Source organism: Alligator sinensis, unplaced genomic scaffold (assembly GCF_000455745.1).
Source record: "Alligator sinensis unplaced genomic scaffold, ASM45574v1 scaffold20_1, whole genome shotgun sequence".
NCBI lineage: Eukaryota > Metazoa > Chordata > Crocodylia > Alligatoridae > Alligator > Alligator sinensis.
The window spans coordinates 80,986-95,876 of record NW_005843291.1 but is presented as its reverse complement, the minus strand read 5'-3'; the positions used below and the strand labels follow the sequence as shown (position 1 = coordinate 95,876).

Sequence of the window (14,891 nt, the reverse complement as noted above, 5' to 3'; positions counted from 1 at the left end):
CACCGCTCTGCATCCGGCCACACACCACCCCCTCCCAACCCCCCCACCCCCATGCCACATCTGGCTGCTGGGGAGTACACTTATTAAAAAAGGTTGAAACCCCCTGGTTTAGGGCATAAATGAATTGCTCAAGGTCACAAAGTTTGTGCCAAAACCAAGTCACCTGATATTTTCTTATTTGCCTTGGGCTATGTCAATACAGCAAAGTGCAACTATCTGGACATGTTCTTTCAGGGTCACCCCTCTGCCTGTGCTTCTCAGCAGGCTAAATAACCCTGGACAGAGAGCTGTGCTTACATTGCTTCCAATGTTTGAGTTAGCTTGCTTTGAAGTATTCCAGGTATTTTGACACCATACTTTGTTGTATAAACATAGCCTAAGACAGATACATAAAATATCCCTTTACTTGGTCAGATATCTCTCCGGTGCACTGCACTGTTCCTTATAGTCATACCCTTAGGAAATTATGGTGCCGATCCGTAGTATTTGAACCCCTCCCAGTCTTATGCATATATCCTCATATAACCATTATGAGGATGGGACATACTCTTCCTATTTTCCAGATGAGTAACTGAGGTGCAGACAGACTAAGTAACTTGCCAAAGATGACAAAAGCAGTCTGACAGAGTGCGGAATTTAAGCCAGGAATATGAAGTATTGTGATATACCTGTGACTAATGACACAAATCACAACTGGCTGTGAAAAACATTCAAACTTCTGATGAGAATGTATCCTAGCACGGGGATGGAGGAGAGGTGGAAGCGGCTCTCCAGACAACCATATACCCTGTAATTTTGCTAAAGCACCGCCTCAAAATTAGGATTATCTTCAACTCAAATATGAATTCAATCACCCAAAAAATATTCAGTGACTGTGTGTGGAAATCCTTGCATTGCTGCCTTCACTTTTTGTACTCCCACTTCTAAGTAATCCTGAGGTCATGTTCAGCATGCATTTGTAGTGCTACAAGTACTACAACTTTTTGAAGCACCATAAGAATATGGCACTATAAGGCATGGACACACATGCAGAGTCCTCTGGCTGGAGCACTACCAAGTCACTGGGAAGGCATTCAGTGGTGTGCTTTCCAGCCAGGGAATGCTATTGGTTTGCTTGGCCCTGCAGTTCTGTTTCCCCTAACACTGTAGGAGGGAAGCATCAGTGGTGAGCCTGATGCCTGATGACCTGGCCTCTCCCCTTCTGGGGAAGGAGTGGGGAGGGGAGGGAGATAGGCAGCCAGTCAGTGATTGATGGTCATCCTGGGCCCCTGTTCTGGGGGCATCCCTGGCACCCACCTGCTGGTTCCTCACTGCAGGGAAGGGGAGCAAGACAGGCTGTCGGGGATTGTTCGGAGAGTGAGCAAGCTGCATACCCACCACTACATGGGAGCCTGTCAGTGAATTTGATCACTGACAAGCTGCTGCCCTGCAAGGTGCAGCAAATAGAACTGCCACCCTGATCCTGGCAGGGCTTCAGCTTTGCTCACTGTGGCAGCCTCAGTCCCACACCCACTGACAACTGGGGCTAGAAGCAGTCACTGAGCCTGCTGCAATCCCAAGTGAGCATCTGCAACTCTGCTCCGCATGCCCCAATGACATGCCAGCTGAGGACCCAGGTGGATTGAGAGTTTTGTAAAGGGGGTGCAGGAGCATCCCCTGGCATTGCAGGGGTGGCTACAGTCCTGCTCCCAGCCCTCCCAACCCCACTCCCCAGTGCCAGGATAGTCAGATCACCATAGAAGCAGCAGCCAGGACCTCTTTTATTTAAGTGCCTTAGTCAGGTGAGAATGCTGTCCACCCCCAGCTTTTGGCACTTCTCCTCTCCCCTCTGAGCTCAGTGGCACTTTTCCTTCCACTGCCCTTCCTCCTCCACCCCTGCCTTCTGCTGCTGCTGTCCTCAGCTGACCTAGGGGATGAGGGAGCTCCAGACCTGCTTCAGTCTTGCTTCAGCTGTGCTGCATGGGGAGCCAGGCTAGCCCAGAGACAATGGCTGTGGGAGCAGGCAGGTTGCCCTTCCCTGTACCTGCTCCTTGGCTGATGGAAGTGCAGCCAAAGGAACTGGGCAGGGAGAGGAAACCCCCTCTTTACTGCCACTGATCCTGGCTCCCTGCACAGCCCAATTGGAGCAGGGCAGGAGCAGATCTGGAGCTCTCCTCAACCCTCCAGATCAGCCAGGGACAGCAGAGACAGTGGTGGCACTGCTGAGCTTGGAGGGGAAAGGGTGAAGCCTCACCTGCTTTGGTAACTTTAAACAAAGTCCCCATCTGCAGCTCCTGAAGTGTGGTCTGAAAGTGGGGTGCAACTGCAGCAATATACCCACTCTGGCTCTGTCCCTAGATCTTTGCCTTCCAATAAATTAACAGAACAGAGCAAATGTGTACTTCGCAGGGGTGTTAGTTTGCCATTTTGTTTCATTTACCAGCTCAGAGTCTACCAAGTACATGAAGAAAGAAGCTGCCTCTAAATCTCAAAAGGAAATTTCAAACCTCTCTCCAAATACAATAATGTTTTATTACTTTAAATTTTTCGCTTGTCAGGGACCCATTTGGAGAGAGATTTGGAAGGTTAAGCAAAGGTTTTTTTTTAGATCCAAGTGGGACTTGGGGAGAGGAGGATAGAGGTGTGGAGCAAGTGTCCTTTCCCCTTTTGGGTACGCTATTTCTGATCAGGATCATGGTGTCTGCAAGATTCACCAGACCCATACCTCCAACTCCAAGCACTTGAGATCCATGCAAGAGCAATGAGGGTTTTTACGCAGATGCTTAGTTTTCTTTCTGAGAATCAGCACAAAATATCTCAAAGGGCTGAATATTATGTAGACTCAAGTTAAAGTGCTAGAAAGCAGAAACCTTTTTCTTTATTAGTCATTCCAAGCCTGTCCTTACTTTCTGATGTGGCAGAAATGAACTGGTTTATTCCCACTGCAGGACTTTTCTGAGATTTTAGCATCCATTTTGGAAAATCTGAACTGCTCAACCAAATCCTGCCCAGACCTACTCCTCTCTCTATCCTTTTGAAATAGATGATAAACTGAACAGTATTCTGATTACATGGCAGGGGCTCTTTCTGCTAATTTCAGACACCTGTGTAAGACTAAGGTTTTGCTTCACTATCTGTCACAAAAATGTGATATTTTGAAATTGCTTTGTGCCTTGGATGTATGTTGTGCACACAGGGTGTACCATGTGAATTGAAAACAAGCCAGAATCTTATCAAGAGATAAGGCACAATGCCGCATCATTGGAACATAAAACATGCAACATAAAAAGAATAAAGAACAGTAAGGTTATTTGTTTTACTCATTCCCATGCATACTCATTTATTTATTTAAAAGAGAAAAGCACACACATGCGCATGCACACACGCACAGATAGACAGTTATGCAAAGGTTAAGGTGTTACCAAGTTTTAAAGTTGCTCAGGTCAGTCTGGTGGCCGGCCAGATTGACCAGAGTGATGGAGTTGGGTCTTGTTGGATGTGCCCAAAACTCCTTCTTGCCAGTGGAAAAAGACCCAAAGCCTTGTCTTTGCGTTCATTCTTTATAGTGACAGTTGTCCATACAAGCCTATGGATTCCGCTGTGTCAGATGCGAAGGTCATCCTCCTTGTCCTGTTAAGGTGCAAAAAGCTATTTTCACCTGCTGCAAGAGGGCTGTTTTCCTTCACGTTATCACATATATACATCATTCACTTTTTTTTTTTTTTACACATAGCAAACATTCCTAAAAATATGATTCCTGTTATGAGTGAAAGAATGATTAGTGGTTGCAATGCTATATTTAAAATTTCTTCTGCCGTGGGTGACCACCCAAAATTTTTTTCCCACCAAGAGTGTTTAGTTATGTCATGGGAATGAGTGAGGACAGCTGTGATTTGTTTACTGTCATGATGGACTAAAAAATAAACTGCCTTTGCTCCATTTATTACATTAGAAACCTGTTGCTTAATTTCTGGATGAGCTAAAAGGCTCTGCATTAAGGCATGAGAAATACCTAATGGAACAGGGTGTAAGTGCTGATCTTTATATATTCCATATCTCAAAGTGAAACTGTTGGACAACCTTATTCCAAATATAATTTATGCCTCACCCATTTAAGGCAATCACCTGGCATAGGCAAATGTTGCCATCAGGAAGAGTTAGATTATACCAGTCATTTATCCTTACTATGGGACATCAGGTTTTTAGGCAGACGCAACCTTTTTCAACATCAATAAGAATGGACTTATTATATCGATCAAGTTGTATGGTATATTGACATACCCCATTGGTATGTCAATATACCAATGGGGTATATACCATTGGTATATTGACATACCAATAAACAATGGGACATATCCCATTGTTTGCACTAAGACATTCTATTAATTTGTTATAAGGTCATAACCATGCTGGTTGCTTGGTAGTATTCTAAATTAAATTTCTTAATTTCACAGGTATATGCCAATTTGCTCTTTATTCAATTAGACTGAGAACTACACCCAAAAACCATAACTGTGTTTGTATACACATTAAAGCGACGGTTACATTTTCCTCTAAATTTATATAAGCATCAGCCAATACCCAAGTATCAGTTCTGTTTTCCTTTTCCACTGTTTGTACTATGTCAGCCAATGACATCTGGAATAATGTGATTAGAGCGAATCTTTTATCAATAGGACCACCCAAGTGAAACAGTGTGCTTCCAAAAGCATTTAATTTATTCATCAGTATTTCCTGATCAATGGAATTGAAAATGTTCATTCCTCACCCAGCACTGAGTTCCATGATCATTTAGCCCTGCAATTTTGATTGATTTTTCCAATGCTTTGTCTGTTTATTTCATCCCCATGTGGGTGGAGATAGATAGCTGATCCATCTGGGTGTGTTATTAGTATGTTATTAGGCTTTAGATCTACAATGATTTGCCATCGTTGTTTTATAACTTAGTAGTGCTGTTACCTAACCTATTTTAATAGCGTGTAGATAAACTTTTACTTTGCTTGGTTTTCATGGGCAGGCTTTTTGAACCATAGAGCATATTATGGGTTCATATTTTTGCTACTACCAAGATTGTGTGCGACATTTCCAATAGAACCCATGTGTCTTTTTAGATGGCGTATTTACCTTTAAAGGGGTTCTTTCCCACGTACTTGCCAATTCATAGTTGATAAATCCTGTAATAATTCAAATTACAAAAGGCAGACCTACCTTCCATTCTGTTGCAGCTGCCCAAATGGCACTGCACCATCGTTGAGCCAAATTTAATGTTGTTTTCAACCATCATTTTGGCACATGGGTTCCAGGTTTAGGGAAGTTTTGACTCCGTATATTCCTGTTTTCTTTAAAACAATTGGTTAATGATATTTTTCTCTCACAACCCTGGTAAGTTAACATTGTATATATATTACATGTAAATGCCAATAAGATTTTTTTGGAAAATAACAAAAACATATATAACCACAGTTATAAAGAATACACATATTACCATAGTGCCTTTAATCTGGAATTTCCATATAAATTGTTACTTTTTACTTTAAGGAGTAGGACATCCTTCCAGTCCAAGTTGGACAGAAGTGTCCTGGTCTGGGATCTGCAGACGAGTTTACTTTTTAGATGGTATATTCCCCAATAATTTTTATTACATCTCTATGGTATTTATATGCATTTAAACTTTAAGGAACTAAATAAACTAAACAACAAAAAGAAGAACAACAAAAAAACAGATGAGACAATCTTCATTTTTGTAGAAAAACCATGGCTTATGTGGAGAAGATGCTGCTGATGGTACCGAGGCCTCGTAGGTTATCTGTCACCATTGTTACTGGGTTGATTACACTGTGGGTTCTGTAAAAGAAAACGCACAAATCCTGCCAAGGAAAATTCCTTGCAGCTAAATATTATTCATATTTATAAATTTACACTGCTGACGTGCAGTGGCAATGCACACATTATTGTAATTCTGGGGGGGACGTATATATACACACATTCCTTTACATATTAAATGAGGATAAAACAACACTGTTGTTGGTTGTTTTTTTAATATAAATTTAAAATTACACTAGCACTTTTGTGCCACGAAAATAACAAAAAAAAACCCTGTATTAGCCAAATTTAATACTAAAACTCATTTTACCCCTTTTGCTATAGCCGCTGGAATTTTAGGGTATTTTGCTATATCAGGAGCTATAACAGTTATTACTTCATTCAAAGCTTTGAAGTTCATTGTTAGTTTTTAGGGTCTTGTTTGTTTTTAAAATGGACTAAAATTATAGAGTTCTCTATACTAAACATTTATACTATTATTTTTTAACTTAAGTTATTTATTATGAATTATAATTTTATTTTGGCTTATAGTGAATTTTACACTACTTTTGTGAGGAAAAAGTTTAATGTCTTATTTAAAGCACATGCTGGTATCTTGCTGTATTTTAACTCTTTTTTTTGCCAGGAAAGGTTTTTATTTAATTGTTTTAGTTAATGTTATTAATTACTCAATAACAGCAAACACTTTAATAGGTGCTAACACTTTTCTTTTTAGAATATTTACCGTATACCCACGCTATTTTTAGATGTATCTTATTTCATTACTAATGAGAGTGCACACATTTATATTTTTGACAATCTCTGCCTTACAGTATAGGCACAGAACAAACACACAGCACTGTTTACACTCTCTGTTTTACATAAATAGCTTAATAATTTCTGTACTGCAGCCCATTTTTAAATTTTTTTAGGCTTAATTTTTGTTATAAGCATTTACATAGTTTTTAGCACAAAGCTTAGGCTTCTCTGCTACTGACTTCCTATCAAACCAGCAATAGCAGGCATTATATACAACCACAGCATGATCTTAGGTATTTTGAAATTAGGTTATAATTTAGAGCAGGTTTTTTTCCTTTAAAGTTCATTTTTACTTTTTCTTCTCCTGCCCCCTCTTATATTAAAATTGTTAATTTATTTATTGCCCTTTTTGTTTTAAACATTTTCTACATTTCTAAATGGCACTTTTCTTGAGGAAAAACAGGTTCAGTTTTAACACTGAGTGTCACTAATCTATTTTTTACATTAGGGGGAAGTGCTGCAAAACCTTTTGGATTTATTCTTTTTTTTTTTTTTACATGAATTAATCTAATTACCACAACATAGTGGTTTCCTGTTCTTGGCAGTTTTACTGTCACTGTGCTTCAAGGCTGTAGCAGTCTATAGAGCTTTTGCAGCTACACCAGAGAACTGTACTTTATATTTATTAACATTTTTTTCTTAAATTACTACTTTATATATATTTCAGCTCTTTTGAATTAAATTTGTATAGTACTTTGCATCCTTTAGAAAATTAAAACAGCTTCTGTTTTCTTTTCCTTCTTAGTTACTTTTGGTTTGGTGGCAGTAACCAAAACATTAAATGCCTTATAAGCCTGCTTTAAGCTGTCATGTCCCTGAAAGGCACTCAGACTCCAGGGACAGGTACCTTTTTCTTGAACCCATTGTTTTAATAGCATTCATTTCTCTACCAATGCCTGGTCCCTATACTCCCTAAAACCTCTTAGTTATAAACCACATCCACTTCCATTGTTTTAAAATTTGTCGGCCACAAGCCACTCACTTCTCTCCCTTGTGACAATTTAGCAATTCAACCTGCCCTGAGCTTGCCAGTTTCTACCTCCACTGAGCTTTTATTTCTAGCTTTGCTGGTCACAAACCCCCGCAAACTTCCCCACACGATGCCTGTCACTGAGACTGGACTTTGAACCTTCCTGGTCTAAATCACACAGCTGGTCATAAAACCACACAAGTTTCCCACATTAAGCCTATCACTTTAGAACAGGCTACAACCAAGTGCTATATTTTGGTAGGCTGGGATTGGTAGGACATGATCTTTTAGCTTTGTGGTCTGCAGTCTTCAGGAGGGGCTGTTGCTTGCGGTCTTGAGCCATCAGCGTGAAGCATGATCCAGTATTTGGTAATCCTTAACTACTGACTCGACATCACTGCAGCCTTTAACTGTTAAACCACAAAAAGCTAGTTTCACCTGCTACAAGAGGACCGTTTCCTTCACATTATCACATACATACATCATTCACTTTTTCGTTATTTCTTTCTACATACACCAGACATGCCACAAACCCTTACACACAAGCATTTTCCATATACTAAATGTAAGTTCTAAAGTTGAGACCAATAGGTCAAATATGTTTAAAATCGTGAGACCAATATGTCCAATATATTTATGCTAAGCAATAAGAAATTTAAAATAGATGGTTAATTCCAGAACACTAATAACGACTGATTAAATTATTATAAAAAGTAAATCATAACAAGATTAACTTTATCTTAATGGTTAAATATTTCATTATATAAAAAGAAAAATAACAATATAAGCAATCAAAGCAATTATAGTCACTTCAATACTACATGTACTTTGGATGTCTGCATTGCAATAGCATTGATGTATATTGTTTATGAAGCACTTTGATATAAAAGGCATTATATAAATCATCCCTGAAACATTTAACTTCCTCTACTTGGACTGTGTGTGGGGTGGGGGGGTGGATGTATTTGATAAGCAAGTAAAATATATAATTGGTTGGTTCATTTTCATCATTTCTTTCTGGCCTTTTAGCTAGGCTAGTACAAGTGGAAAATATAACTTGTATTTCTTTTGTAGTGCATTGTAAGAATTGTTGATGCTGAGCTTCTTCCAGGTCAAAGAAGAAATGAAAATTCTTGCTCAGGACAAGGGTGTCAACTCTTTCAAGATGTTTATGGCCTACAAAGATCTATATATGGTTGGAGATAGTGAACTATACGCAGCTTTTTCCCAATGTAAGCAAATTGGAGCAATTGCTCAAGTCCATGCAGAGAATGGGGATTTGATTGCAGAGGTAAGTGTGTGACTTTCATATAATACCTGTCTCTCTTAGGAGCTTATGTTGGCCCCATTACCATAGTATTTGAACACTTGAATGGATTAATTCTTGTGATAAGACAGGCAAATGCTCTTAGTCTCATTTTACTTATGAGGAACTAAGACCAAGTGCCCTGCCCAAAGTTGGGTGGAAATTCTGTGGTGGGTCAGGGAATCAAGCCCAAATTCTTGCACCAACCAGTGGAACTACTGGATTATGTACAAGAAATCTAGTGACGCCAGGATAACTGCTTAGTGTAAAACGGATCAACAAATTCTCCTAGGACCTGATCCAAACCAATTGGAATCATTCTACTGAATCAGACTTGTAGGGCATGTCTACACTGCCAAAGAATGCTCTAATTAAGCAAGCACCCCAAAATGTATGCACAGTGGCATAGGCACATGTCTGTAAGCTCATACTGCTGAGATTGATTATTGGTATGCACCCAGCATTGCTCTGAGGTGGCTCCATCAGCAGCCATGGTATGCTGCATTGCAGTGCTTCCTAGCACTGTTTGCTTGGATGGTACAGGCAGGCCCTTCCTGTTTATATAAGAGGAATAAGGGAATTTCAGCAACAACTGTGCCCAAGGGAAATTCTAATTGTGTGATTGTTAAATCACTACATGTTGTGGTGTCCTTAAATTGCTTTTAAAGAAAAACACAGGCAGGTAAGAAATGGTGATGTGCTGATACATGAGATGCTGCAGGCACTTTTAATTAGAGTGGATCTCAAAGCCACTCTAGTTAAAGCACCCCCCCCCCCCCCCCCAACCTCTGGAGCACGTGTGAAAATACCCGTGCAGACTTGTAGGACTCAAACCATGTTGGCTGTACAGTAGCTTTCAATAGTTCTGAGTTCCTTTAACTACTCTAGCCAAAGTCACTGCAGTGCTCCCCAAAGTCACATAACAGGAATACATCCCTAAAATCCTCTAATATAGCAATCATTGTGCTCACCTAGGATCTTTTCATCCTTTCTCAAGGGGCTTTTGTCATTGTCACTGCTCCTGAGTAGTTCACTTACACACTGAGATGTTAGGGTGGGATTTTCAAAAGCATCTTATTGGCTGTGAAACCTAATAAAACTTGCGCTCCTAAGTCTTTTAGCTACCTCTGAAATCTTATCCTAACAACAGGACTTTTACCTTTTGTTTCAGCAGAAGAGGAGTGCTCAGTGTTCTTGAAAACCCCACCTTAAGTGGTCTAATTTTACACCACAAGTTGGCCCTGGTATCTGGATTGGAACCCAAGACATCTGACTGCTTAGGGCCACTACACCACTGCTTAGCTGAAATAAAACTAAAACAAGAATATTAATGCATGTATACTTGCAGAGTACAAAGAAGATTTTGGCACTGGGGATAACTGGCCCTGAGGGGCACGAGCTGTGTCGTCCTGAAGAAGTAGAAGCAGAAGCCACGTTGCGAGCAATCACCATAGCAGACTCGGTGAACTGCCCCCTTTATGTAGTTCACGTAATGAGCAAATCTGCAGCAATGGTGATAGCTAATGCACGAAGAGAAGGTAACTGTTGCAAATTCTTGCTTGAATTTGAGGCAGGGTTTGAATTATGGCAAAGCTTGGGGGGCTGAGACCTCCCCCCCCGCATAAGAGACGAGAGCCACCCTGAAAATCATAACCTGGGGAGGTCTTCAATTTTATTATGGCATTGTCCTAATTAGCCCAATTTTTTTGCAGATCCCCCACAAGAGTCAAAGTGTAATTCGAACCCTGTCTAGAGGAATGGTGCAGTAAGCTGCACTTTGCTACACCAGGTCTGAAAAGTGGATTCCCCTTCTCCCTATAACCATCATTTCCTCCTCCACAACATATGACCAAGGGTCAGAAAAGGGTGGAAGGAAAGTTGCTGCATTAAGTACAGTGTTATTCCTTGGAACCATGAGCTCAGCAACAAATTCATGTTGTCTAGGCAATGTGCACTCTGTAGCTCCCCTCCCTTGAATTGTGGGCTGTGAGCCTCACACATACTCCTGAGCCTTTATGAGATTTGCAAGGCAAGAGATACTAGGGCAGAAACCAACTTTTTGTTCTATTTGTACATGGGACTATGACTGGGCTCTTAGGCCCAGTGGTAACACAAATAGTAATGGCAGTGGCAAAAGGGCTCCAAAAACCTGGTTTCTAGCCATGAAAAGATTCCCCCAGTCAGGTACTGCAGAAGTCATTAATACAGATGCCTTCTGAGGATTACCTTGAAAACCCTGATAGAGTCTATGTCAGGTTAGGACTTGGGGTGAGAGCTGTGGGTTAGAGCCAGGGTCTCAGTACCTAGTGTTTGCAGAAATGCCAAACAGCTAAGGATTTCCAAGTAGTAATTCTAAGTCTCACTGGGATGTCTGTTCTGGGTCTTGGCAGTAGCTTAGCACCCTCTCATAGGCTCAGTTGAGTGCAGTTAGGCACTGTCAAATACTGATGGGGCAGGGGGATATCACAAGGACACATGGCAGCTGGGCATGATCCATGATGTAGGAGACCCCAGTCTTTATGGACCCCTGCTCTTTTTGATATGTATCTCTCTTGGTCTAGCTTTACCTCATTCATCTAGAAGCTTTGAATGACATACCTACCTTGTAAACTTGATTTATTAATGATTTATTAATGTGCAGTGTCAGATGGAGGCTATATTGTTATATATAAGGCTGATTTTATATTTAATCCTATTTTGAAATATACAGATATCAGGTGTAACAAGTATGTTTTGTTCTGGTCATTTGACCGGAATCACTTCTACTGATGCCAGATACATAAAGGAATCCTTTGCCTATGCCTTATTTAATACCAATGGGTGCCTATACACATGCTCCACCGTGATCTAATTAGAATGCATCAGAGTAGACTTGATTAATCCAGAAGCCGCTCTACTTAAAATGCCCCCCTCCCATCCCTCACCCTGGAGAACATGTATAGACACCCATAGATTTTCAGTTCTGTGCTAAATTAGATTTGTCCACCGGATGTCACTGTTGCTGGTAATGTTTATTGTACGTAGATGTTTGTCAGGCACATTGTCAGATTCCATTATAAGAAACTATAAATCAGTCAAAATATCCAGGTGAAAGTAGGCATTTTGACAAGCAAACATAAAGAGCTGGGAGAGAAAATGGTATTTTGTAACATGTCAAAACAGTACAAAATTCTGTAATCATGGCAAATTCTGTAAGAGCAGGATGTTTTATCAGAACACAGAGGGTGAATCCTTGTGCATGCCATGTGAACAAACTGCAGTGCATGTGTATCTGCTTTGAAGTGTACAAGACCAGACCAGTTGCATTCTATTCTCAATTTACCAGCTACACAAGCACAAATCTGGAATGACTGAAAGGTCAGAGTGAAACTATTTTCAACATCTGCTCTGACCTCCTCCATAAGACATACTATAAGCACTCCCTGAATTCATTCCTATTTGAATGACAGCGTGTCTTTTAGAAGAAGACATCTTGGTGTAAGATTTTTAGTCGTGTAGAATCCACCAAGAAGCTGGTTAAAACTAGTTCTGTTCAGTACGAAGCCCGATTTGCATTTGCATACGATTAAATTTTAATTATGAAAAATAACTCTTTCTCACAAGAAATATACTGTTACTAGTTTCAATATGATGTGCAAATGTTTTAATTTTCAATTAAAAGAGTACCTCTTAAAATAGCCTTTGTCAGGCTAAGGAAGCAGCCGCAGTTGGTGTGTGCTTTTCCTGGATCGAATGAATAGTGAAAAAGCCAGAGGCTGGTATGCATACAAGAAAGCCAGTCAGTGAAGATGTCAATTAAGGAGTCAGTGGGTGAGACAGATTGGGGGGGGGGTGCAGCAAGGGCATGTCTCTTTGAACTCTAGCCAGTATGCAGAATAAATCTGAACTAAGGTGCTTTTCTTAGTAAAGGGCTGATTTAAGTGGAAGCAACCAGTGCTAACTGGTTTTAACATTTCACGAAGAAGTAACTAACTTATTTCAAGCAACTTATTCAAGCAACCCAGGCTGTAAAGTACAGCAAAATGGGCAAAAAGACAAAAAGGGGGCCTACTTTCAACAGTACTTATGTTGAGTGCAAGAGAACCTGACTATCATAAAGAAATACTTTACCATTGCATAATTCCAGTTTTATATCTATGAGCATAAGTGGGTTGAACTTAGACAGCCTGAATGCAGAATTCTTGCATGTTGTGTTAAAGTAGTCTTCCTTATTTTACTACCATTAAATACTATTGAGTCATGGTCAGAGAAATGACAATAAATAAATCAGCAAAATTGTCCAAAATTAATCTGTCAAAGTTGCAGTGTTCCAGAGTCAAGCCATTGCAGAAAATGATTTGTGTCCTTGTGGGGATAGAGGAGGGTCATGAAAGTGAAGTTCTGAACACAGATTGGTGATGATATATGATCCTGTACAAATCCAGCCAGGCTGTCCCTGCCATGCCAGGGTGACTTTAGAGGAGTAACAGTTAGGAGAAACCTTTGTGCCTGTAAGCTGTGATATTGAACAGTAAAATAATTCACAGGCAATGAACAGGGGCCCCTGTTGTATCATTTTTACAGTGGCTTTTATACTAGCTCTCAGTGAGGCTCACTTTAGGATCCTCCTTTCTGCTGTTGATCTAGACCAAGCCAGAGGAGAATCCTCCCAGCACAGGTTTGTGCAAGATGCTTTCCAGTGTCTTTGGAGGTCACCGTTACAAGCCCAAGCCTATGAGGTCTGGAAAGTGTGAGAGGCATGAAGGTGTTAGACATGAAGGAGTAAGAGGGGATGTCACTCGGGGTCTAGTTTAAGACAACAGAGACCAAACTTGTTTCTCGACCTCAAATCCACGATTTCTTTTCAGGAAGAGCAAAAAAGAAAGATCAAGAGTACAGACCCCCATTTTCAGGCTCCCCATTTTCTATTGCCAGTGGCCCACAGGGGGCTGATGTGCCCAAAATTTTGTCTAGATACCTTTCACTCCCCCACCCAAATGACAAGGTCCCCTTTGACAGATGACATTGGGAACAGCCTTCAGAATGAGTTCATAGTCCTAAACTCATGTCTACATGGCTGTAGAGAGGTACTGTAACAGCTCTGCTGCCCCACCCTCCTGAAGAAGATCATTAAGGGAAAATACAAAACCAGTACTAAACAGTATCTGTTCCCGTGAAGGCCTTTCAATGATTATTTCAATGTCTTCATGTTTTTTAGGCAAGGTAGTGTTTGGAGAGCCCATCGCTGCTGGTCTTGGTACAGATGGCACTCACTACTGGAACAAAGAATGGCATCATGCTGCAGGATATGTCATGGGACCTCCACTGAGGCCAGACCCTTCAACACCTGATGTCCTCATGAACTTACTAGCCAAGTAAGCGATTAATAAGCAGTGACAAATCTTATGAGAGCCCCATTTATTTAGTTTATTAATAAGCCAGGACCACGTCATTCTCTCTCTTGAGTTCACACAACTGCATTCCTAGAAGACGAAATTAAATCCAGTCTAAAGCACCCATGAAAAGCATCAGTTTCTAGTTGCATCTCTGTCTAGAAAGTGTTTGTATTTCTTTGCAGTTTGGGTGTTCCCCTCACCTCTGCTTGGCCTTCGCCATTGAGTCTCTTGCTACTTGGGGGATGAAAAGGCCAGAATTCTCTCTGCTGCCATAGTAGCTAAAATTGCAGCAGGCTTAATAGGACTGCAAGGTTGCATTTTGGTGGGAGAGGTGCAATACATTGAGAGTATCTATAACAAAGCAGAGATTCATGGGGCTCCTGTTAATTCCTTTGGTTAGTATCAGGACTGGATCTGGGTAAGGCTGGGGGGGGGGGAGATGGTTGCAGATCCCCCCACCCCTCTTTAATGCCTCAGCATGGCTTAGCATGGCACCAATACCAATAAAACTATGTAGGGTATGCACAGTGAAGTTTCTACCACCTACCATCTGTGCCCCTATTTTCAAACTTCTCAAAATCCTACATCTGCTACTGGTTAGCAGGAATTTGAAACCTGCCTCAAGCTGCTAGTAAATCCT

At 40.8% G+C, this 14,891-nt stretch overlaps 1 protein-coding gene across 1 annotated transcript in view; it reads left to right on the top strand.

Annotated features, from left to right (window-relative positions):
• Positions 1-14,891, top strand: part of DPYS (dihydropyrimidinase) — a 61,766-nt gene that overhangs the window by 15,020 nt on the left and 31,855 nt on the right. Inside the window, exons 3-5 of the mRNA XM_006038229.3 lie at positions 8,682-8,861; positions 10,225-10,414; positions 14,074-14,230. Coding sequence (XP_006038291.1) covers positions 8,682-8,861; positions 10,225-10,414; positions 14,074-14,230 — 527 coding nt within the window. The remainder of the gene's footprint in view (positions 1-8,681; positions 8,862-10,224; positions 10,415-14,073; positions 14,231-14,891) is intronic.